At 38.7% G+C, this 26,278-nt stretch overlaps 1 protein-coding gene across 1 annotated transcript in view; it reads right to left on the bottom strand.

The window, feature by feature from the left end:
* LOC107658957 (conserved oligomeric Golgi complex subunit 5-like) overlaps positions 1-26,278 on the bottom strand; it is a 71,146-nt gene that overhangs the window by 8,689 nt on the left and 36,179 nt on the right. Inside the window, exons 8-16 of the mRNA XM_016447701.1 lie at positions 20,772-20,931; positions 20,567-20,679; positions 19,992-20,069; positions 16,171-16,252; positions 10,466-10,667; positions 8,313-8,474; positions 7,422-7,521; positions 3,159-3,269; positions 963-1,025 (exon numbers count right to left, since the gene is read on the bottom strand). Coding sequence (XP_016303187.1) covers positions 963-1,025; positions 3,159-3,269; positions 7,422-7,521; positions 8,313-8,474; positions 10,466-10,667; positions 16,171-16,252; positions 19,992-20,069; positions 20,567-20,679; positions 20,772-20,931 — 1,071 coding nt within the window. The remainder of the gene's footprint in view (positions 1-962; positions 1,026-3,158; positions 3,270-7,421; positions 7,522-8,312; positions 8,475-10,465; positions 10,668-16,170; positions 16,253-19,991; positions 20,070-20,566; positions 20,680-20,771; positions 20,932-26,278) is intronic.

Genomic DNA, 26,278 nt, shown 5'->3' with positions numbered 1-26,278 from the left:
TTCCTAGTGCGATGTGATGAGGATTGGGGAGAAGCAGAACTACCACTTGTTGCTGGTGATGGAGGTGCATCTGGGATCTCTGGAAGTCTCTGACAAGTAGCACACTTTCCAAAGGGCATAGGCGGTGCTCTGAAGTGTAAATGAACCATGCTTTCATGGATTTATGAGTCATGTGCAAAAGATGGCCACAAGACTGTACATCCACATCAAGTGAAACATTAGGGACAGGGATATCGATATAACATACCCTACATGGGAGGAGAGCACTGCCTCAACTCTGAGGACAGCGGGTGGTAAAGTGTGGTAATGTGTTTTCACCTTGGACTGTTGTTTACACTTAAAGATCAAGGGTTAAAGCGTGTGTGCGTATCCGTACAGCTGGCAGGTTTCGTTAAAAGAGACAAAGGGGAAGAGAATGACCAGTTTACTCATCTGATAGCCAATTTACCTCAGGGGACAGAGCACTGAATTCAGAGAAGCTCAATGTTTACCCAATTACTTTCCAAAACCACCTCTAGACTCTGTGTGTGCTTGTGTACAGCTGCAGCAGCTCTATCAAAATTTTGACCCTTTTGTTCATTGTCACGTGTGCTCACTTGTTAATCTTTATCACGAATGCACAAATGCTCACAGCTTGATGGTGTATCATGCACCACTATCTGCATAAATAGTGCAGTGCACTTGTTGCTGAAAAGCACCATGAAATGAATGTTGTGAATATAGAGGACATTACCTGCTTAGAGCTGATATTCAAACCAAAAAGATGTATATAATGTTACTAATGTGACCATGTGTAGTTAGGCCCCGTTAAGTTATTAACATGTATTGCCAGTGACCAGTTGTGATGTTTTTAGCATACTGTTATTTTTGTCAAGAAGCTATATTAACTGAATTATGGATGTCCCTCGTATGATCTTTGTAGTGATTCTGATGTAAACAGAATTTTGTTGTTTGTGTTTTACCTCTAAAGATGCTGTAAGCGATTGCTCTGCTGCAGGAGGGAAGGTACCCAGTCCAGATATAACCTGAAAACAACTCAAAGTCAGCAATTATTTAATGTTTAGAGTCCTTGAATATTAATTCCTGTCTTCACTCAAAGTTCAGGCCCTAATAAAATAATCTTACTGGAACAAGCACCTTCACTTTTCACCAGTAAAACTTTGATCACCTTCAGTTTAAATATTTAATCATAGAGAAATCTCTTTTTATTACCTTATTAATCACACCAGCAAGGAAAAAGCTTTGGCTGCTGCTGGCATGTTTTTTTAATGGGGCAGACTGGGAACTACATCAGCTGGTGCTAAAAAAGCCACTTCTGAAATATCACCACTCATATTGTACAGATATGACTGGTGGGGAGTCTGCAGTTTCAAGACTCTCTCCTGAGTAAAGGCACTGCAGCCATATGCTGTTTATAGACAGGTGGTCTGTTTTCTACACATAGAGGAGTTTTTTAATACAGCAGGACTCTATAATAATTTCACGCTGACTTCTATTTAAACGCCCCACAAAATCTTTCCTTGGTGTGGAACAGTGATTTCATACATCCTGCTGAGTGAATTTTTACGATCATCTGTTAATAAAACACAGCTTTAGGAAGCACATCATGGCAAAACATCTATGGGATGCCAAACCAGAACTTTGGTTTGATTTCTCATTATCCAGACAAATACTAAGAAAAGAAATTTAGATAGATTGACCCATTTTGCATTTTGTAAAATTGGCACATGCCAATCAAACTAACTGAACAACTCGTATTCTTTTAATTGGAGTTTTAAAGGGGTAGTTAGTTACCCTTTACTCACCATACCTTGTTTATTTCTTTAATATGGGAAGCACAAAGGAAGATGATTAGCAGAATGTACGGAGAGCTATTTACAATACAATGAAAATGAATACGGACAATATAAGTAGTTCTTAGGTCTTCTGGACTATATTTTGAGTGCTATGAAAGCTATATCAGCATATTTCAAAGCTTTGTGCAAGGAACAGACCAAACCTTTTGATCTTCCCATTTACCACACCTCTTAAATGTCTTTTGGAGCAGAGTATATTCAAATATGTTGAAGTCGTTTGGACTATTTGTGATCCTGGACCACAAAACCAGTCATAAGTAGCATGGGTATATTTGTAGCAATAGCCAAAAATACATTGTATGGGACAAAATTATTGATTTTTCTTCTATGCCAAAAATCATTAGGATCATTAAAGGGGTCATATGATGATGCAAATATTTTGTAAATTTTGTGTATTTGGTGTAATGAAATGTGTTTATGCGGTTTAAAGTAAAAAAACCGTCCTCTTTTGGAAGACCAAACAAAGTAGTTTCGCTTTCACAACGAAGCACACAGCGTCTTCAGGACATGGCGGAAAGCGGCAACAATACTACAGTGAGAATAAAAGTTACGCCTTCTTTCTTTGCGTGAACATTTGGGCGGCGTTATGCAAATCTTCCCACATCGTGACGTAGATATGTGGGGGCGTGTTAGAACGAGGCGTTTTAGGTAGGTGTGGCTGACTCTTAACTTTTATAAAGAATATCTCTTTGGATTTGAGACTTTAGTCTTTGCAACTTTACAGATCTTCTTTATGCACCAAGAGCTTGTAACACTCCAAAGAGAAAGGAAAAATTGAAATCGCATCATATGACCCCTTTAAGTAAAGATCATGTTCCATGAAGATATTTTGTAAATTTCCTACCATAAATATATCAAAACTTAACTTTTGATAAGTAATATGCATTGCTAAGGACTTTAAAGGCGATTTTCTCAATATTTAGATTTTTTTGCACCCTCAGGTTCCAGATTTTCAAATAGTTGTACCAAATATTGTCCTATTCTAACAAACCATGCATCAATGGAAAGCTTATTTATTCAGCTTTCAGATTATATATAAATCTCAATTTGAAAAAAATGAACCTTATGACTGGTTTTGTGGTTCACGGTTACATTTTTGTAGTACTTTTAGTGATTTTTTTTTTGTTGTTGTTATTTTTTGGAGCTCGAGAATACTGTTAAAATGAGACAAAAGAAACAATGTTTTTTAGAAGGTAGTAAGTTATATGGGCTTGGAACAACACAAGGATGAATAAATGACTTTGTGGAGTGAAATAAACCTGTAGTGACTATAGTGTCTTGAATGAGAGCTGGTGTTCTTACTTTAGCCACAGCTTGCTGCAGACGGAAAAGAGAGTTCACCACGGCAATGTTTCTCCTCTGACCCTCCGTCAGGGGTCCGATCACCTGACTGGCATCTCCTTGTGTACACAGCTGAGAGAAATACAGAAGAAAGAAAGAAGGGAGAAAAAATGAGAGATTAAAACAATATTGAGCATCACAGCCAAATACCTCAGTAAATAATCAAGGAGTCGACATCAAAAGCGAGGCGACCGCAGGCTTCCACTAATTTCCCCAGATGTCCCAGTGTTCGTCTGAGGTCAGAAGCGCTTTGCTCAGTGGTGGCACAGTGGTCAGCATGCTGAGACTTGGGTGTCACCATGGAGCTCAGACAGCAGAAGCAGCTGGCATTGTGGGTTGACGAGCGAGCAACAGGGAGACGAAAAAGAAGAAGGATTTGCCCAGCTCAGTGCCACACCACAGGAACTAACAAGCAAAATGTTGTCTCAGTCACGAGCGAACCACCGCACACAAACACGTATTCGTGCCACACTGCTGCCTTCTGACATAAACAAACTGCTACAGACAAAACAACTCAAAGCCGAAATCGTAAAAAAGCAGCACAACCTCCAAGACATCACACCTCTCATAAAAGGTGGGGGACTGGGGAAATAAAATTGGGGAGAAAAAAATATCACACATCGTCTGCGAGGAAAAACCACACAGGATAGTGGCAGCAGGGGTACCATGGCAACAGTCTAAAAATGGCAAGGCAGCGGTTAATTAACGTTTCCCGTGGCAGGTGTGGAGATGCCAAGTAAGGTGCAGTAACGCTAGTGATAATTCTAGGTGGGTAGCTCCTTCACGCCAGATGTTAAATAAAGCGTAGCCTCCGGTGCATATCTGCAGTCCAATACAGTAATGAACCATTCTAAAATGAACTGCTGTGCGACCCTAGGTCTGCGGTAAACCTGCCTGAAGACCAAAAACATTCTTATACCTCTGTAATTCTCATGGAAGAGCGCTGTTGTCAAATATTTCCCCTGCAGCTAAACCAGATTACAGGAAGCTACTTTAAAACTCAAACACTGACCTATTTTTGAAAGAAAAAAAAAACTTCCATTAGGGAGAATGTCCATTAGTTATTGTATCTATAGTTTAAAGGGACAATTCACCCACAAAATAAATCTGTCATCATTTTCTTACCTTTATGTTGTTCCAAACCCATAAGTCTTTAGTTAATCTTAAAGGCATAAATTAAGATATTTTTAAAGAAACCTGAGAGGTTTCTGGTCCTCCACTGAAAGTCCAGGTAACCAAAAAAGACTAAATTAAATATTCATAATTTAATGCGATCGTATCTCTTCACAAGATCTGTATTAAACCACTCTATTCATATTGATTTCTTTTATGATGCCTTTATGACCTTTTTGGATCTTCTAAGTTTTGGTTGCCTGGACTTTCAACGGAGTAACAGAAACCTGTCAGGTCTTATTAAAAATATATATTTTTATTTGTGTTTCAAAGATTAACTTGCGTCTTATGGGTTTGGAACAACATGAGGGTGAATAAATAAATGACGGAATTTTCACTTTTTTTGTCCGTTTAAATAAAACCATACAGGATTTCTAAGGAACAGAACTGAAGAAAGCTGCCAATAACTGCTTCCACGGGATCAACTGATTGGATTGTGACAATGTACATCATCAGGACACAGGCTACAGCTCAGATGAATCATACGGAGAGGTTCTCTGATGCAAGAAGCACTCTTAAAGCCTGGGGTTATCATCTATATGGCACATTGGGCAGCAATTTTATCGACGTTTTGGAAATCATTCTCCCTGCAAGTGCACTCTGCGTAAATCTGTAGATCGGAGTTGGTTTAAGTCCCATTCCATTATCACAGCAGGAAGGATATGAGAGGTCAATAGAGATACAGTCCTTCACTTTGTCTTCATTTATATCCATCCATTAACTGATGGAGTCTGTTTGCTGCCTGTGTTAAACTGGGTTTAATCAAAAAGAAACCATCTGTGTCTTGACTTGGAGAGCTTCTTGTTCCCTATATTGTGAGGACATTTTTCCGACTGCTTGAAAGATTTATGCAATATACGACAATGATATCATTTCCAGAAGTAAGTCCAAGGAGAGGTTAAGGTTTGGCCCTGAACTGGCCTTAAATTGAGTTCACAGGGTTATGATGGCTCATCACACACATCTGTAATTCAGGAAAGAACAGAACCAAACCCTCGTTATTCATCTGATTGCTGACATAAGACAGATCGAGTCAACGGGCCAATGATTCGAGGACAGACACCGGACTAATCCAATCACACCCTCCCTGGCGAGGAACAATCAATCACACCTCCAGCTCACAGTGAATGGAGATAGACCTATATGAACAAGTTGGGTCATTTTGCTACAGCTGTGAGGCAATTTAAACAGCTAAGAGGAAAATAAAATGAGTTGGATAACATGAATCAGTATGTGAAACACTGAACCTAATGTTGAAGTGAAACCGAATATTCAGCACAAAATAAATGTAGTCAGACTTGATTTTATAATACTTAGAAAAAGTTATTTAAAATGCCAGAATGCTAGTTACAGGTGCATTTCCATGACATTTCTCAGGCGTTAACGATTACTGGAAAAACTAGATTACTTGATAGAGACCTTATAGTCAATGAAAAAATGTTCAACTCTGTTAATGAAGAGCTACCGTCCTGCCTAACCGTTGTCCATCCATAATCAAACATAACTAAACAACCTAACCAAGGTGTTCACGAGTACTGAAAATTACAAGCAGGTTGACTGCTCTCGTTCTAGATGATGAAATATTTAGAGCAGAGTACACCTTAAAAAATAATTTCGCTACAAATATTTTCATGACTTTGTTTGGAAATGACAATTCTTTAATTGCTGGATATCTCCAGGTTTCAAGAAAATAAACAGGGTAAATGTGTACTTCATGTTCTCTTTAAATTATTTTTTTGTTCTATCTCAGAAGTCAGCTGCATAATCTTTGGAGAGCAGAATTAACTGAAACGGATTAACTGAAATGAGACAGATTAAGGAATGAGAGGATTCACTCATTTGTAAAGCTAGTTTGGCTTTGTAGTTAACTCAAACTCAGATCTACTGATTTATTGGGTAACACTTTACTTAAAGGGTTATTAAAGCAATAAGCCCCAAGAAGCCATGGTTTACAGTGAATTTATAACAGCTAAGGGGCGTTGTTAGGCACGACGCGAAGTGGAGGCTTATTGCTTTTATAAAACGGTTATTCCATATACGTAGTTAGGTTTCACAAAATAAAACCAAGCAAATAAAGTGTAATGATATTAATAAAAACAGTATTCTTCCACCAAACAATGTAGTTCCTCAGAATCAGTTGTGGTTGCAACAAAGTGGTTGTCGAGCAACACACAAAGTAAACAAAGGTGTATGTTTGTAGAGTAATTTACAACAGCTTCGAACACGGCTCAACCAATCAGAATCAAGGAACGGAACTATCCGTTTTATAATAAAGGATATGATGCATTATAATTATTCATAATGTGCGTTGTAACGCATTATATCTTGTCGTAAATAATTGCAACTGAATTTAAAGTGTAACAATGAATTGATAAGTGTTATAATGTATTAACTGTGTTTACAATTATTCATGAGATTGTACAATGCATATAATGTGCATTACAAGGCATAATTAATGCACTAAAGCTACTTTTATAATGCATTATACATAAAGGCTGTAAGTAAAATGTTACCATTTATTGATTAAGGCTGTTATCTCCATGTAACTTAATGTGGATCACTACTAACAATGAGATTGAGACTCCAGCCACTCTGACCACTTCAATAGCTTAGCACACAAGAAGCACACATCTATTAACCACAATATAACAGCAGAGAAGTACATTTAGTAAACTAAGAGCATGAATATTGTGTTGCAAACTGATTTGTCCTCCAACTACTGGTATTTATTTTTTTGGTCGACCAACTACCGACCAAGCATTGCATTCTCGATCTCACCTTTGCCTGATTTGTGTGGCTTCTATTTATATACCAAATCAAGTAGCACCTCTAACTAGGTAGGCTGAAATCCGCCCTGCCTCTTGTCCAGGTCACGGCTCTTAGCAGTTGCTCTGATTCTCTGATGCTTGTTGAGATGAGCCCCACCCTACCTTGGCTCTCATAATGAGCTCAGTCGCCGACCGTGTGTGTCACCTCCTTGGCTGGGTTGAGGGGCATGAGAGCAGACAGCCTCCCGCTCAGCCTAGCTCATTATCTCTGTGTGTGTCTTACCAACTGCTCTGACTTGACGCAGAAAAGCTGCACAGTCTTGGCGGCGTTCTTGGCCACTGCGATCGTCAGGCCGGAATCCACTGATGCAACATTCAGCTCACTAACACGCAAAAACAACATATAGGATCAACTGTTAGCAAATTACAGTCAATAAAAACAATCAGTAGTCTGCTTATGGTTAGTCTAATCACTATATACTTTCCAGTCCATTATTAGTCCTTTAGTACATTTTAGTATTATATGAAATGTAACTATATTTATAATTGACATTTCTCTTGACTCCAAATGCTTGCAGTGTATTATTGGATTGTTTTCTTCATGAAGGAAACGTGCAATACTTCCTTAACACAAGGCCAAAAATGAGCTTTCTTATGGCGCTTTTCCACTGTGTGGTATGACTCAGCATGGCACGGCACGGCTCAGCTCAGCTTGCTTTACTTTGGCTCGGTTTGCTTTTCCACTGCAGTTTAGTACCACTTCAAAATTGGTGGGATTATAGACTGATTGTTATAGTGCGACGGTCGTTTAAAGCAAGTAGTTTAAAAAAAAAAGACGTGCGAACAAATGATACAGCAGTGGCTGTTGCTGACTATTTAAATCTAGCGGGTTTGGTGTCCTGTGTTGCAAATCCAATGATGCTGGTAGTGACGATTCTCTGACCAATCAGTGATCTGCAGTGTTTACACGTCATATTTTAGTATCGGTACAGCTCGCTTGGAACCTCAACTGAGGTGGTATCAAAAAAAGTACCAGGTACTACACAGTGCAAAACCCCCCCAAAATTAGCCATACCATGCAGTAGAAAAGAAGCATTAGAAGGCAGCATAGTGGCACAGTATGGAAATGATGATGGAACAGAGTTATGATATACTATGCATTTTGGAGGTGTACCTGGCTATTGTTTTTATGATGCTGTCAAGTTCATCATTAGAGGATGGGTTTCGGCCCCCTTGAGGGAACACAAGATTGATGGGGTCAAAGAGGCGGGACAGAGACTTGGACAGGTAAGCTGCTTCATATGGCTGAAGGGAGTCCTTCAGGTCCTTCTCTGGACTGGAACAAATAAAATGTCAAAAACGTTATTCCTTTGCTTAACTGTAACTGTAAAACAAGTAAATGACAACACGTGCTAAGTGACACGTGACAAAGTGTTTTGTACCCTGATGATGTCAGACCCTTCATTTCCAATGTTCCTATCATCAGACTATCATCACTTTATGTAATTGAAGTGCATGTTTTTGTTTTTTTGAAAAACACATGACATGTATGTCACATGCGTGTATGTATGAAATTTCACTGACCTAAATCTTGAATTTAATCAGAGGCATGCCCGTAGAGATAATTACAAATCGAGACTAAATCAAAAGTGCAGCAGAGCAAACTGAACGACACTTAATGAATAGCCTACTTACACTCCTCATCTCAGTAGGGATCAAAGCCCCCAGCATTTGATTTTGCCACTGTAATAAATTAGTTTTCCTTGCTGACATGACAGCTGCTTAATTCCCAATAATTATTATATTGTTTGATCTGTGCATACCAATTGTTGATAAAAGTGTAACTGATTTATGATTGTTTCCCCAACGGTTACTATTTTCATTAAAAGTTTCAGACTTTTCATTATATTGTAAAGTCTGAAAATGAGGTATATTTTAAAATATTATTTGACAGTTCTCATTATAGTAATGCGTAGAACCTCATTCTCATCACTATAATGTGAAAATGAATCCTTTTTAAAATTGTATTCATACATCATGATAGTATTAGCTGTATAATACGTTATGCTGATTTAGATAAAACCACCTCAGAGTTGGTATAATTTTTTTTACTGTAATACAGTAATGAATTGCAAAAAACTGGACGATAATGGAAATGTGAATTAGAGGGCAAAAAGTCATTAATTATCATAAATTATGCACACTTCTTGCAAAAAAATATAATAGTTTGTGGAAATTTTGACAATAGTGTTAAACGGGCTAAGAGAAACAGCATCATTAATGTCAGAAACTAAAATCCAAATGAATCTTACTTTTAAAGATGAAAAAAGCACAGTGAATTAACATAATAGATTTCTCTATAATAATAGATCTCTAAACTTAACTCAGTAGATGCTGTTCAATGCTGTACTGCTTGCAGTACACTGAATTCTACCACAAAGCAAACTGTTTTATTAGAGACAAATATAGATCTACTGAATCTCTCCAAAATAAAATACAAAGAAAATAGTTTACCCCCCACATCAACCTGACATATTAAACACATTTGCCACTTTTTGACAAAATGCTTTAATAATCTTGGCTTTAATTGCTGGTTGTCATGCATCTTGACATGCTTTTTTGAGCTGTATTATGTGATACAAGCAACTGTGCGTAAAATGTGGGCCGTTTAGGGGACAATTGTGATTATGGGATCTTGGTGTTTGATCAGAATAGTGGCAGAAACGTTGACTGCATTCTGAAAGATTGTCTGAAAATGTGTCTGATAGTAGAAGGGCTTCTTTGCTTCCTAAAGCATCTTACCATTCAGGTGAAAGGCAGAAACACTGTCTGATTGATGAGAGCAGTTTTGAGAGCACTTTGCGGTTAAACAAAATCTTTGTTGTGCCACCAAAATGATTAGGAAAATGATAGTTGTGTAGATAAACTTCTACAGCTAAACTAAAAAAACAAACTAAAAAAGTCAGTCAGCAATCATTTCAGCAATTGATAGTTGCAATTTAGTTCTAAAAACAAAACATTAGTTTGGCCTCACCTTGAAAAAAAATTACAATAGTTTCTACAAAAAAACAAAAACAAATTCATAACAGTTACTGTTGTAACCACGATAAATATCTGGCAGCTTGGCATTAGCCACCACTGTCTTAAAAAAAAGTGATAATTCCTGTAGCAGCTACTGTATTTTCCAGAAACTATTATTTATCATAGAACATTTCTGTATGGACTACACTTCATCAATTTGTTAAATAATTACAACAGAATTATGAAAATGTTGGAGAGTTAGTGTAAATTTAACTGTGTATGTGTATTTATTGTAATATTACTCACTCGTAGTCTGGTTTGGTCCGAGTGAACAGATCTTCAGTATCATGCTCTGACACTGGCATTTCCACATCTAGACCTGCACCACTGCTCACAAGCGCCCCCTGTATGCTTGCGCTGTACTGCTGCAGCCTCTTCCATAGCTCATTATAAAGCCTCAAGAGTTTGGGATACTCTCCCTCCAGGGCCTGCTTCAGGAAGGTTGATGCTGAGAACAAAAGAAAAAATAAATTGAGAACAGGATGCATTTAGAGAGAAGATGGCCACATAAGGGGATTTCGCACAAGAGTAAATGCAGTGAATAAAGACGTCGCTGTCGGCTGGTTCAGAGTTCCTGCTGCCGGTGCAAATGCAACCAGGAAAACGTCCCAAGGGGGAAATTGGTTCTCTAGGAACCACCATGCTGGCTAGTTCCTAGAACTGAGATCCTAGAACTACACGGTGCGAAAGCCACTATAGATAAATCCATGTGTTGTGTCTTTGTCCCAATACTGACATTTTAGAAATACTGCATTACTACAGTAGTTGAAAACAGCTAAAAAGGATGCAAATGCATAGACTTGTGATTACAAAGAATACAACAACAGACACTTATTTTTTTTTTGAATGATGTGCAATAATGAATCTAAAAAAGAAATGTATTTTAATAGTGAATTTTAATTTCATGTTGACTTTAATGGTCAGTTTCACTATAGTTTAGAAATCAGGGTTATAAAGCCTACATTGTTGTGAATGCCATTTAATTAAAAAAGGTGTTGCATATGACAATGGCAAGCAGTGACTTAAAACCTCAAATTCTTTCTTTGTGCCTCAGCGAGCTGAAAAACCAAATCCCTTATCTCAAACCAATATAACAAAAACAATGTCTAATAAAGAGAATACACTTGGCAAAATGAGAGTCAAATGGGTGGAATTGCATAAAAATGCCTCTTCATTAATATGGTAATAACCCAAATTTACAGGTGATTAAATGCTCATTACGGATATTATGCAGATTGTTTCCTATGCAGATTGATTTGATGAATGCATAATTGAGTAGTTCAGAGGCGCAAGCATCTTAAACCGTTTTCATCTTTGTTTTGCTATCACTTGAACAAAGATGAGTCCTGGTACTTCTACTCTACTGATGGGGTGCTGACTATGAGCTGTAGCCATGTTCAGCTGATGTTACGTTTCTGATTTATTGCCGGTAGTGAAGCTTAAAATTCCTCACTTCATAAAACTGCCATGCAGCAGTGTTCAAACACAACCCATAACTGTCAAGAAAATCTTTCCTCGGGGAAGGTGATGAGGTGCATACAAAAACCAACAAATAAACGTCAGTGGTTGAAAAATGGCATCTTCATTGTTCTCTCTTGTTGTGAGATCTTCATTGTTAGTCAGGAGCCAGGTTTTGCCTTTCATGTTGTGATACAATAATGAAGTGAAAACATTAATAATAAAAACGGAGCAGAAATGACCCTAGACCAGCACTCTTACTGTTAGCAAATTAATTCATAAGGGTCCCCAGGGTTCAAACAAAGCTGAAGGCCAAGTCAGGAAGCCTACACTGAACATTGAGAGGAATATTGGCTTCATCCTTTGACCTGCTCTTTGAAAGTCAAACAGTTCAGGAAAGAATTCTGGGAAGAGGCAGGGAGCCGTCAAGTAGTCACAAAACGTATTTAAGAACAAAGAGGAAGCGATAAATCATTTATAAACAGATCTTCTTTGAAGGCTTGTGGAGCACTGAGGTCTCAAGACAGAGTCCATAACAATCGACCCGAGAACTAAAATGTTTTCTGATGGCCTCTTGGAGCCACAAAGTTTGTGAGAGCATCTTCACCTCGAACATTCTCATTTTGTCAGAGTATTTTGGCATAGTTCCCCTAATAGATGTACAAGGTGAGCCCCCTAGGGTCTGGAGAATATAAAAGCAAGTTTGATTGAGAGGTTTCAAATCAAGCTTGATAAAGGCTTAGAAGAGGGAGTAATGCACAAGCATTTGGATAATAAAAGTGTTGCAAAGACTCCTATTTGCCTTCTATTGATCAGGGGGAGTGGAGCACAAAGCATCATTAGGTCGTGATAACGCAGGCAGGGATCAATAGAGCCACATCATCAAGGCCAAGGTCTAAATTACAGTGTCTCTGCAGTGAGGACGTGCTGCCCGAGATCTTTAGCTCACTAATTAAGATGGGCACCAGTTGCAATCATGAGTCAGTGACTACGTTTACATGGACATCAGTAATCTAATTATTTACCTTATTCTAAATAAGCGAATATTATGATTTATGGTATTTACATGAGTTGCTTTTAGAATATTCCTTTCATGTTCCCGTTTTACATGTTATAGTACATAGTCCAATTAATGGCACACGTCATTACGCCCAATGTGACGCCATCCGACGTCCCCTCCGGAATTTCACGTATAAACATATAGTTCGTCTTCGTGATGATGCCATGTACAGCTTTGGGTGTTTCATTTTAAATTTTATGAAAGCTGCAAGTGCAATTAATTATTTGTACATGCATACAGACGGTAAGCTCTTTATTTGCCGTCAAACGGTTGAGCACTACCGTGTGTGTATCCTGTCGCAAAATGCGGCGAAAAGTCCTACACGATGGTAATAATGTGATTAAGTGGTTTATTATTAAAGCACTTAGAGTTAAGTGCCTAGATCAAGAGCACAATGGCCATAGCTCATGAAACATCCCTTCTGGGGTTTAAAACAACAACCCAATGGCAAGGTCATGGTTTTGAGAATACATGGACAAACAAATTGCTTTAGATAAAACTGTTTGTTAAACACACAAATGTAATTGTCACCAGCCTAGAAAACCATCAGTTGATATACAATACAAGTGTCAAAATGCTAGGTCTTCAACCCTGCTCCTAGGTACACACTGTCCTGCATAGTTCAATCACAACCCTAATCAAACACACCTGAACCAGCTAATCAAGCTCTTCAGGATAACGTGGAAAAATCACAGGCCAGGTGAGCAAAAGCAAGTTGTAAATACACTTTGCAGGACAGTGGATCCCCAGGAGCAGTGTTAAGCTCAAAGTAAACATGTGGGGGTGTGTTTAAATGAGGCGTTTTAGGAGGGCGTGGACAAGTCTTAACTTTTATAAAGAATATCTCTTTGGGTTTGAGACTTTAGTCTTTGCAACTTTAGGGATCTTATCTATTCACGAACAGCTTGTAACACTCCAAAGAGAAAGGGAACCTTGAAATCGTATCATATGATCCCTTTAACAATGTGTCATCAGAGTTGGTATTTTGCCTTTATATGATCAGACACTTGCACTTAGCATTTTCTGAAAATCACGCTCAAATGGAGTTACTGTAATAAGGTTTTTGACGAGTGAATGATGGAGATCTGCACTTTGTCCGTCATTAGAATGGTCACATCTGAGGTAAATTAATCACATCTGTTTTCATCAATTTACAAGTTATAAAGTGTATGCTATACTCGTAGCATTGTAGCTATATGGGCACTCTGTTTTTCTTGTTGTCTAATACATTTGGCCAAAATCTCATGATATAAAAGATGAACCACTATACACAGGATATTTAAAACGTACCAAAGTATATTGGCTACAACTAGACAGCAAATGCTAAGACTCTTTTCCGCTCTTCAAACACAAAAACATCAGCCTTTGTAGGCAGTGTTTCTTGAGTAAAGAAACCACTGTAATTATTCAAACATCAGTTTTTATTTACCCTTGCATTGCGAAGTAGACATCTGTCTTCAAACTGTGAGTCATGGTACTTCATTTTGAATGGAGGCGGGGTGGTGTTATGAGGTTTGAATGACAATTTGAGGATCTAATGGCGTTACGAGGTTTAGTCACAAACTCTTTTGAATGGTTTTCATTAGTTGAATATTTGTAAAACCCACAAACAGACTTAACGATTACCAATAGCAATGATTTAACGAAATATAATACACAGGAAGTTTTTGATAAATTTCCATGGCACACCTCGCAACCTGTCATGGCACACTAGTGTGCCAAGGCACAGTGGTTGGGAAACACTGCTCTAGCGTATGCATACAGTCGAATGCACAGCCTTTCAAATTATACTCCATTTGATAGCGTGCGCGAATGCAAGCAGTCGACACATGCTCTAGAAAAGTTCATCTTACTCTGTCTGTGCTATATTTCTCCAGAAATTATGACTGGTAAAAATGTCTTTGTAGTCCTTTAAACTAAAGTTGCTATCTCATAACCCCTTCACACAAGCGCTTGTCAATGCGTCTGTCTGTTGTTGTTGCAGTCTCCACTATTTTGTTGTTGTTCCGTCTCTTTAGTTTCATTTTCTACTGTGAAACAGCAGCATGGGTCAGCGTTGCCACCTTGTGGAATAACTGATAAGTGCAAAACCAAGTCAATGCGCATGTGTGACGTGCTCGTAAAAAGTTACAAAAATCGGGTGGTGCGCATGCTATTCTGGTGACAAATTTTGCCCAAGTATACTTTGGGCTTTAAAGACCTAGGGTCTAAAATCTATCCCAAGACTGGGTGGAAAAAGCTATTCTGCAATGGTACTGTAGCTTCCCAAGTTACAGGCTAATTTAAAAAGAAATAAAGAGGGGAGTCGGTTTTGTTTGTACACCTGTGGAGTCACATGAATCTCCTATTTGAAGGTCTGCTTCCTCTAGTGCTGGGCGGTATACCGGTTCATACCGAATACGAATAAGTGTTTACTTTTGTTATGATATGAATGTTTAAAATACCGCAATACCGGAATGAGTACAAAACAGTGTTTCCTAGCACCTGTCGCTTACTGATTGTTTGGAATTATAAATATGAGGGTAGTTCGTCTGTTAATGTCACATGCACTTTTTTGTTTGTTGTTTTTTTTAGTTTGTTACTCAGATGCAGGCAGTGCGATGCATGAGACAAAAAAGTAATATAGACAAAACAACCGCATAGCCACTCTTTAGTGTAGATGCATGTTGATTTTATCAGATGATGCCGCGATTATAAATGAGAGTGACTCCTAGTTAACGTATTATTTTGTATAACAGTATTTTTTGACAATGTTCACTCATCATGACAGTAAAATAGGGCATTCTAAGTCAATATACTGCAGTATTTCCTCTCTCAATCAGTAGAAAATATGGTTAACACCCGGTCATGCATGAAAAAAAAATACCGTCATGTACCGTGAAACCGGTATAATTTTGAAAAATACCGTGATATATATATTTTGGTCATACCACCCAGCATTAGCTTCCTCCATATTCTCTGTGACCAAACACCTTGATTTATCCAGCTTCTTAGTGATGATAACACCCTGAGATCAGTGTAGAGATCATCGTCTTGTGTCTGTATTGATAATGGCCTCTATCATTGGCTGTATCTGAGCTCTAAAATTCATCAGAGATTATGTAAGTGTAAACACTTCTCCAAGGAGCCCCCCTGGCTTGAGATTATAGTGTGAAGTGGAAGTGAAGAACGAACAATATCTGAGAAAGAATACAGGCTCAGTTCGTAGAGAAAAGGGTTAACAGAGTCAGTCTTCTCAAAAGCAACTCCAGAAGAGTGTACGTGGGTAATAGAGTTTGAATCCGACTGCAATGTGATGAAAAGAAAGCAAGAGCGGAGAAGAGAGAGACTTGGCACAGGAGGGGAGCTTGTGTAACACACTCACACACAGAATGAGCTTTTGAGATGCATGGCGGGGCATCATCTTAAACAAAAACCCCAGACTGAGACTCACCAGCTGTGGCTTTCTGCAGCTCCTCGGAGAGCGTCTGAGTGACTGAACTCCAGAAGGTGTGCAAGATGTCAGGCTGCCCATCCTGATAAGAGAGAAAACACATGAACTTTACCATAATGGCCTCTGACACACATAATAACATACTAACATAACATGCATTAACATACTATGCAAACAAAGCTGATATGACTGCCTTTAATGGCTCCAACCCATAACACATCATAAAACTAATGTCCAGGTCACATTCACCCTAAATAAAAACTAGAATCACAGCAATTAAGCACATTTTAAACAAAATTACAATATTTTTGGTGCAAGACATTTTGTTTGGCAATAAGTGTACTTTTAATGGATAAAAAATAATATGAACCCCCCACCCCCCCACACTATTTATGCTATCACTCAGACAACACTGGCATTAGCAATTATTGACAGAATAATGACTGTCTGATCCGTTTGTGTATGTGTGTAAACGGGGAAGTCTATGGCAAATAATCATTTGTTTTGTTCATGACAAAACAAATATGGTCTAATGCTGATGGCATTTGCCAATCTAACCACTTCTCACTATGTGTGTGTAAAGAGGCTGGAGTGTCTCAGGATCAGCCAAATAAAGAAGCAGTTAGTTTGTCTGATCCTTACCATATCAATTCCACTGCTGAGCTATTGAGAAATTAGTACAAACTGTATTTTGAAATCTAATTTACATACAAAGGGAGATCACATTTACTTTATAGACCATTTAAATCATATGAATTCAGTCAGATTTATTTACTGACCAAAATAGTATTTGTGTGCCTGACACAGTGTGTGTAACTTGCATAGACTGTCAATTTACAGACAACAAGATGCACAATTATTGTACAAGGTTTAATTTAATTTACACAGGGGGAATGGGGTGAGCCAGATATATTTTAGTACAGAGCTCAAGGCCATTAAAGATGAGTTTATCTACTACCTCAATCACTTCCTCTGTTTCTGTCTTTTCCTACATCTATTGTTTTGCTGGAGACAGAGAGCAAGCAGCAGTACTGTTTCAGTGACATTGCATCCACACATCACCTGAGCAAATCAACCTGCTCTGAATGTCCCTGCTGACTCGCCGTACATCAGGCTAAAGTAGTTTGCAGCGACTTTACAGTGATATAAATGACTCTCTCTTATGACTCACACAATTTCTGCTGCTACAAATTTGAGAATTCTCCAAAGAAACAAAGACAAGATGAAGTATGGAGACTTGAAAGTTAAAAATATGAAGTATATATACAGTGGGTCCAAAAATCTAAGACCACACTGCAATCTTTAAATCTGGAAATACACAGCAAGTTTTTTTTTTTTTTTTTAATTGAACATAAAAAAAAAAATGTAAGTGTAGAGGAAATGAAGGAAAATTTGTGACATTGAGCACATGAACTCCATTGTACAAAAGGTCCATTACAGTTCACAAGACACCCTTTGGTGCATTATGAAATCATACCAGATAATCAGGTTTTGCACAAACTTGTAGTGTGCATGCCAAATTTGTATAGTAGCATACAGAGTGGCATGGTTTCAGTGCCATCATCAATGAAATAAAACCAATCTTGGAATCTTTTTCTTTTTTTAAAATACAAGTGAGTTTTATATATGCTCCAGTACTTCAGGCAATTTCTTCTTTCTGATGTAGAGTCGTATTTCACATTTATGACACCTGAAGTGAACAAGAGTGCCATCCGTGAAGATGAACTCATGCCAGAGAGCCAGAAGGCTTGTTTGTTACATAAAAGCAGCTGGGAATCCAACTGGAAGGTCTGTTTTACTTGTGTAACTGTTAAATGTAGCGGTTTTGCTTTCCGATGGGTGCCTGTGTGGGGGGTGTTTTTGCCACAAATAAAGGTGTGAGATTGTGGGAGTTTGAAAACAGCTTTCGAAGTGGAGGCAGAGAAAGAAAACAAAAAAACATGGCATTCACCCACCTTTTCCAGTCTCCAGGGAATCCGACAGCAGCTTTGTTGTGCTGTACATTGACTCCTGCACAAAGTTCCTGTATGTGTTTTCCTATACTGCATATGTGTCCTGTCTCCTGCATGCATCTTGTTAAACTAAAGGTTCAGAGGCGCTGTAGGGCTTTTTACAGGCTTGTGAGGCTCCAAAAGAGGTGCCTGCCCTGCAACACCTTTCACGGGGCATTTTAAATGTCGGGCACCTCTTTCATCTACAGCTGACGGCTGTCTGAGCACTCGATGACACTCTTGTCAGTCATTCTGGGTGGTTTGAATTTCAAGGTGTCCCTTTCTACTTAGAGTCATTGAGCTTTTACTTTATACAAAATGTGAGCTTGTCAACTTAAGATAAACACATTTCAGTCTATGAAGCATTATATTTAAATCAGCACACATATGATGTAGCATTATTTGAACTTTTATCTCTGTTCATCATGCGTAATTTTTTCTTACATATTCAAAAGAGCCAAATTTCGCAAAACCACTCTCAAATCTAACTTTTTGCTTTTCCTTTCTGTTTTTCAACAAGGAAAGAAAAAGGTTTATGGGAGAGTGGGAGAAGGTGTTGCCATGGAAACGCCCCCCCCCCCCATTCCTGCAGACCTCAATCTTCTTACCGAAAATCTCGATTTCCAAGAGGTGATTAGAAGCCGCTCAACTCATCTCCCCCGAAACTGTTTACGGAGTGAAGATGGGAGGAATACCAACAGAGAGAGAGAGAAAACGACACAACTATGGCTGTGTTCGGAATGGAATACTAACATACTGTGTGGTATACTTTATGCAACAGAAAACATTAGTATACAGTAGTATGCTATGTTGTTGTCGCATGACCCCATTACGTTTAAAGCAAGTGGTGTGCAGTTATCATGAAATTGCATTATTGTAATCTAATTTTGTTGATTCAGCCAAACAATGCGTCAAGAAAGCGATGTTTAAAATTGTGGTTGATATTGTTTTTGGTTCATTGGTTGAGCGATGTAGTATTTTATGTTGTGAGTGTTTATAAATCTTAAATTATATCTAAATTACAAAATTATTATGGACAAAATTCTCATTGAAATATAAAAATGCATGTGTAAAATTTGCATGCTGTGCACAGTATACACACAGAACATATAGTACAAGTAGTATGCCATTCCAAGTCACAATTCTGCTTTAGATAACCAAAAATCTATGCCCCACATCAGCTACATCAAATACCCCACATCAAATCCATCTGTGAAATCTTACCACCCCTTTCTAAACTGTTCTGATCTCACAGTTTAGCCCTTCATTTAGCAGAAAATAGCACCTTAATTACCGGCTGTAATTAGCCAAATTCGCCACTGAAGGAATGGAGAGCCACGGATGTCTGGGATACCAAAGGGGAAGCGCATTGCATATGCCTTTGCGAACACTGTTCTTGTCACACTCCTGCTAGTTCACAAAGTCACCCAGAGCCAAATGGAGAATGTAGATAAAATTGTCCCATCACTGTCTGGCTGAAAATGTGTGGTGGATATATGTGTGTGCATGTGTGTGTGCATGTGTGTATGCGTGTGGGGTAGATAACCTTGTCACAGAGGGGCCAGCCACCTGCAGACACCAATTAGGATGTCATTTACTGCTAATGTGCCAGCAGCAAGTGAACCAGCAGGGGCTATGCAGGCAGGCCAGCCAAAGGCAAGGGCAGCACACAAAAATCCTTTGTAATAAATCACTACATATCAAGGACAAACTCTTCACTCGTGGGATACGTACATTATCGACACATAACTTCCCAGTGCGACTTTACAACATTTTTTTTACCGCTTAACTCTTCCGTCATACACAACAAAAACATATTTTCCATCTCACCTTGATAATCTCATCAATAAAGCACACATGAGACACTGGGTCCCTCTTTTTGGTTAGAACCTTCTGCAGGTGCTGCACCTGTTCAGGAACATAGCAGAAAATTAAACCAATATATTCAAAGACCCCTTTCAAGCATGATCTAAATTTAACACTTGGCTTTAAAAAAAAAAAAACGTACAATTCTTACTGCATTCATACAGTAGATCTATTAACAAGTTTTAATATCATGCACTTAGTTAATGCATCATGCTCATGCATTTAATACAAAATCAGATGAGTTGATTTGTATATTTTTCTTTACCAACAATATATTTCCAAAAGCAACTTATGCATCAAGCTTTGCAAGTTGCCAAGTAATGCATGGACTTGAACAGCATGTATGAGTGGAGAAGAGTGATAGAAATCTTCCCTCCCCACTTAAGCATCCTCTCTCTACCATTAACAGGAGTTCTAAAAAGTTCAGAGTGGGACATGGTAATACCACAGCCATCTGTGAACTGCTGGTGTTTTGCCTAATGACACTAACAGTGTTTCATAATAGTAACATCTGTGTGAGTTTGATGACTTATGCATACCTGACCAAACGCAGCACAGATCTGGTCCATTAGTTTCTCTAAATTTGTCCAAAGGGCAGCTCGAAATGCAGCTGTATTCCCTGGAGTGGGCATGACAGCTCTGCCAGGGGCACCTAAACACAGCAGACATGAGAGGCACATATTAAAATACAATGCAGAATCAGCAAGCACTCTAAAACAGCCACAAATGCACCAAACTACAAACCTCTAGTGTTAGCAGGTTGAGTAAGGACTTTAATGTCCAGGGCATTAATAACATTCTCCTGCACAGATGTCCTGTATCCATCCACTACACTTCTTATGGTCTCTCTCAGACTGCAGAGGTTGTAAAACACCTGTAGGGCCGTTCCCACCTGAGATGGATTCTGTGGGATAAACAAATCAAAAACATGAAAAATTCTATAACAAAGAAAAAAAATTACACTGTATAAGCTACAATTTGCTACAAGTTTTACATGAATGGTTTAAGCACATGCAATACAGTGGCTTAAACAGTAGCAAGGTTATAAGTTTAATAAGTTTGTCATAATTGTACAGAAAATCTGTTTAATAGTATAACATTCTTCTCCATTTTGTTACTGAAATCCCACTTTACATGATAAATTCCCCACTTCACAAAGTTTTTTAATAAATCTCCCAGGTAATATTTTGTTTCACCAGATATGTTAATTTTGTATTGTGTGTTCAGTGGTTTTGAACATTTGAATAGAATTGATGTGGGGAGCAGGCCACTGACACACAGAAATCTAAATGCATTAAAATATGCCTGACCCACCAAACTCTTTACATTCGCATCTTCAGTTCCAAGTCAAATTTACACCTGAGACTAGTCTTCTCCGCATGAGGGGATCACAGACTGTGCGCAGCACTTGCTGCGAGAGCCACCGATTGACGTCACTGCGCTCAACACCAGAGCACATGTTAGGAAAGTAGGTCAAATTCAAATTATTTAAATTCAACTGTCTCAGTTTAGCAGTGACAACAAGACATTGGAGTTTAAAACGCAAAACAGGAAGCTCTCCAATGCTGCATTCAAAGCAGCTTCTAGCAGACGGTCCTGATCTCTGATCCTGCCTTTAATTTAATCTTCCAGGATGAAAGCGCCAAGCATTACAACCGATTCAAGACCCCGTCCAACTTCAATCTAATCCCAGTGGATCAAAGATGATCAGGCCCAGTCTCTTTCCCAAACGGTACACGTACAACTGTAGGTGAATGGATATATGCATGTGCTTTAAAAAAAAATCAAATAAAAAAAAGAACAGATGATAGAAAGTGATAATCCAGTAAATCTACCTTTTTTGTCTATGTGCTTGACTAATGGTGCAAAGATTGAATGTAATAGGCAGGAGTGGTAGGATAAAGCCATCAGTGGTGGCTAAGTACTTGGTGGCAATCAGCGTTTTCAAGCTCTAATCACGCAAATGATGGACACACATTGCTTCCCTCATGCTGTCTTCAAGTCCACTTGAAGTGAAGGCTAAAACTGAGGACAGGGCTGCAACAGCTTCTCTGAGCTCTGAATTTCGTCCCTTTTAAGAGAAATGTGCACAATTGTGAAAGAGGTTCCACTCTAATATTCTAAACAACTGCAAAAATATTGGGTTGATGTACAAAACGGATGTAACAAGATAAAAGTTAATTTTTAAAGAGTCAATTTGATTGAAGCACTTAGGTTTTATGCACTGCAACACTGAAAAACCCAAGGGACTCACTGACTATAGTACGTACAAAAAGAAACAGCAATACCTTGTGATCTCATTACAGGTGTTGGTGAGGGGCCGTTCCGATTTCTGATACACTAGTGGCTGCATTGTTTTTGTAGCTACTTACGATCTTAAGAAGTAAGACCAAATGGGAAAAGCAGTCCCTGTACTTAGAAAAAATTGCAAAGCATTGGTGCCTTTTTCAGCTTGCCTGCTGCAGGGTCACAAGACGCTAAATCATATTTTGAGGCTTTAAACACCATGACGATAACATGTGTAAGTATGAGAGCTATAGTCAAAAAATGTTTTAATACTACGGTGGCCGAAAGAGCTCAACGCGCTGCAAATGAAAAAACCACATGCAAATAGAAAAAACACCAGCAAATTAGGAGAACAACATCTGTTTGACAACACGTGCTGCAATTACTCACAACACGACCAAATACAGAAATGCACTGCAAATACTCGCAACACAACCAAATAGAAACGCTCTGCAAATACGTACAGACCCATCGGAAATATTTAAGGGAAGCGCAACAAGTGATGAACCAGGCTTGGACATGCTTATCAATGTCTACTCTGAAAGGTGAGATTTTTGTTCATTTTAACACCCTGATCACATGATTCCTTAGCTTTTTTGGATATTATTAGCCTAAATAAGCTGACGAAAAACACAATTACTGTAACTATGAAACATTATGTAAGCTGGCTAACTTACTTTTACAACTTCTCTTACGAAAATTAACCATGGTTTTACTATTTAAATAATAATAATAAAATAAACATGGTTAATACTATATGGTAATTCCCTTATGAAAATTAACTATGGTTTTACTACAAATAAAACCAAAAAAACATGGTTAATATAGTTAAACCATGGTAACCATAAATTAACCATGGTTATGCTATATTAACCATAGTTTAACCATGGTATGTGTAGTAAAACTGGTTATACAAATGGTAATCAATATGCCAAAAACCATGGTTACTACACTTTTACTACAATAAAACATGGTTAATTTTTATAACAAATTAACCATGGTTTTGCTACACTAACCATGGTTTTTGTGGCATATTGACTACAATTTGTATAACCAGTTTGACTACAAATATCATGGTTAAACAATGGTTAGTGTAGCAAAACCATGGTTAATTTGTAGTTATCATGGTTTAACTACAAGTAACCATAGTTTTTTGGTTTTATTTGTAGTAAAACCATTGTTCATTTCCGTAAGGGTTCCGTTGTGGTCTGTGCTACTGGCAGCACATTTCTGTATTTGATTGTGTTGTGAGTATTTGCAGCTCACATGTGTTGTCAAACTGATGTTTTCATAATTTGCTTTCATAATTTTCTATTTGCATGTGTTTTCTTAAGTTGAGCTCTCTCAGCCACCGTATGATACAGTATGATACATTTAAACTGCAAAAAATTGTCCATCGACTTAAAAATACAGTGGTATAATTGTTTTATCTATACTGCTCAGCTGTAGCTGAAACATTCACAAACCAAGCCAAAATTGGCTGTTGTCCAGCAGCATAAATCATATGTTGTCACTTATGCAACAGTGAGTGTAGTTGTCAAAGAACAGATGTGAATCACAGACAAAGGAAAACAGAGGATTGGGAGAGACCTAATTGCTTGCAGCAGGTTCACTCGCAGCATGTAATGCGCTAGCCCTCATTTACCCTGAACTGCGGAGGGATAATGGTTTAGCAGGGACATGCACAGTCACCGTGGAGATGGATTTGATCAGCTCAGTGCAAGCCGGTGACCCAGGATGGCTAGCCGCCAACTGCCGTGAATGAGGTGTTTTTACATTACTCACATCCAGGCAAGCACTAAGCTTTTGTTCCCAGAATTAGCACTTAGCTGGAACAGGTGGCCAACGATCACTTTCTTTACTGGCAAGAGGGAGAAAAACATATTTGGGCTAATCCTTTTTAGCTCAAACTGTAGAAGAGACCAATTTTTGATTGGGAAAATAGACAGCCATCACTGGGAAGGTGAAATGCAACTAAAAATACACCTCGGTTCCATGTTGATTAGATTGGCTTGCATGTTGTGGGCTATTGTTGCAAAGAGTGGGAAATCTTATACAGCGCGTTTAGTTTTGTCAATGCCGGTCTCACTTCGCCTGCTGTCCAGCAGATGCTAAATTCATTCTGCCCAAGGGATCGCATGAACTTGAGTAGGGTGTAGCGCCCTTTCTTGATATGTTTCTTGGGAGAATTACATTTCATACTGGAATGAATATGTTTAGATCAGATAACCCCTCATAAACAGTGAAGGTCAGAAACGGTCTTGCCATCTTCGTGGCAAGGCACTGCATGTTTATCTGTACCATAATGCAGATCCAAAAGGTTCTTACATAATTGCAAAAGGCAGGTGCATGCTTGGCAAACACATCATTGTATCTGAATTAGGGGTCGACCAATATGTGTTTTTCAAGGCCGATGCCGATACCGATTATTACAGATCAAGTAGACCGATAACCGATATTTTGAGCCGATATATATGTCTGGTGTAAAAATGAAAATTAATGTCAAAATTAAGAATAACAAGGGCTCTGACAAAAACTGCCTTCCCTGGTGTTGGTTGAGTGTAGTACTCCCACAGTGACTCTCAGAGGGAGTCAGAGCAGTTCTGGAGATGTTGTTCATGTATTTATGTCCTCATGTAGTGAGACGACAGAAGCTGAAATCACCGCAAGCGTCGCACACTTTGTATGTGTAGAAAACAAAACCGCGCGTCTGTTCCATTTACATACACAGAGACACTCAGAACATGCTGGATTCATATTTAAATAGTATTTTTGCGGCTTAATATTTACAGATACTAGTCCATATCGCGATCTATTTAAGTGTACTGACCTACTTTTGATTAATTCATCCAAACTTTGACAAATTCCGTGACATTCCGCGTCATACAGTAAATTCCATTTATATGACTGGATTCCGCGATTCCGTCTGCGTTTTCCGCATCGCGGAAATCATAGGTAATATTGAGTGGATTGGGATCTATTGCAACTTAAGCAATGTCTGCTGCTGCCTTACCTTTGAGAGACAACTGATGCGTGATCACTGAAGCAGCTCCAGTTAACAAGCGCTTTCGGAGTGAGAGTGAATTCCGCATTGATTGGTCGGATTCGTGACTCCCAACAAATCAGATGGGCGGTGGGCGGAGATTGCTTTAGGCCACAGAGTGGTGAGTTCTGACAGGCTGCATCAGAGCCAAATAGCGCATTTCAAAATTAAGTTATTTTATCGGCGAATCGGTTTTGAAAATGACCGATACCGATAATCATAAAAATGCTTAATATCGGCGGCGATAATCGGCCAGGTCGATAATCGGTCGACCCCTAATCTGAATCCTACAGATCATATGTATAAGGAGGTTTGAGATGTGCCAATGTTATTTTTTGCCATCTTGAGATTTAGGCGTGTTTCTCCAGGGGAACGTAGGAGACAAAATGCATCTGAAAAAGCATCTTACTGCTTCTTGTATTTGTTCTTTGATGGCATTGGTAACTTTCATATTCCTCTCAGAGGTGGTTTATAAGAGTAACAACAAGCTGATGTATTAGTGTTTAACCTGGTGGAAGAAACTGGGTCACATAAGGTAAACAAGATGGGGTGGGATGCTAAGAAGTAGATGTGGTAGATCATCCTTGGGTCACTATCACAATCCTACCTGCCTACATCATGTATCCTACCTGGGCCTGTAATAACTATACCACACTGATGGTATCACCTCCATTACAGACACCGTGTGGGGGCTTGATCAAATTCTCTCCTGCCTGGTAGAATTAAATTCGGTCAACCCTCGTCCTGCATGAATGCTTCAGGTAGATGTCCTTTCTCTGGAGAAATCCACATTGAGAAAAAAAAAAACCACAGCCCAAAAAGGGAACTGGCAATGATATCAAGTATGCCACCTCAACAGAAACATGGTGAGAGTTTGCCCATCACATAGGTGTACAGTACATTTCCAGCCAATTACTTCCTT

This window comes from Sinocyclocheilus anshuiensis, unplaced genomic scaffold, assembly GCF_001515605.1.
Source record: "Sinocyclocheilus anshuiensis isolate Anshui unplaced genomic scaffold, SAMN03320099.WGS_v1.1 scaffold283, whole genome shotgun sequence".
Lineage (NCBI taxonomy): Eukaryota > Metazoa > Chordata > Actinopteri > Cypriniformes > Cyprinidae > Sinocyclocheilus > Sinocyclocheilus anshuiensis.
The sequence above is the reverse complement of the archived record's forward strand: the minus strand, read 5'-3'. Positions and strand labels throughout refer to the sequence as shown.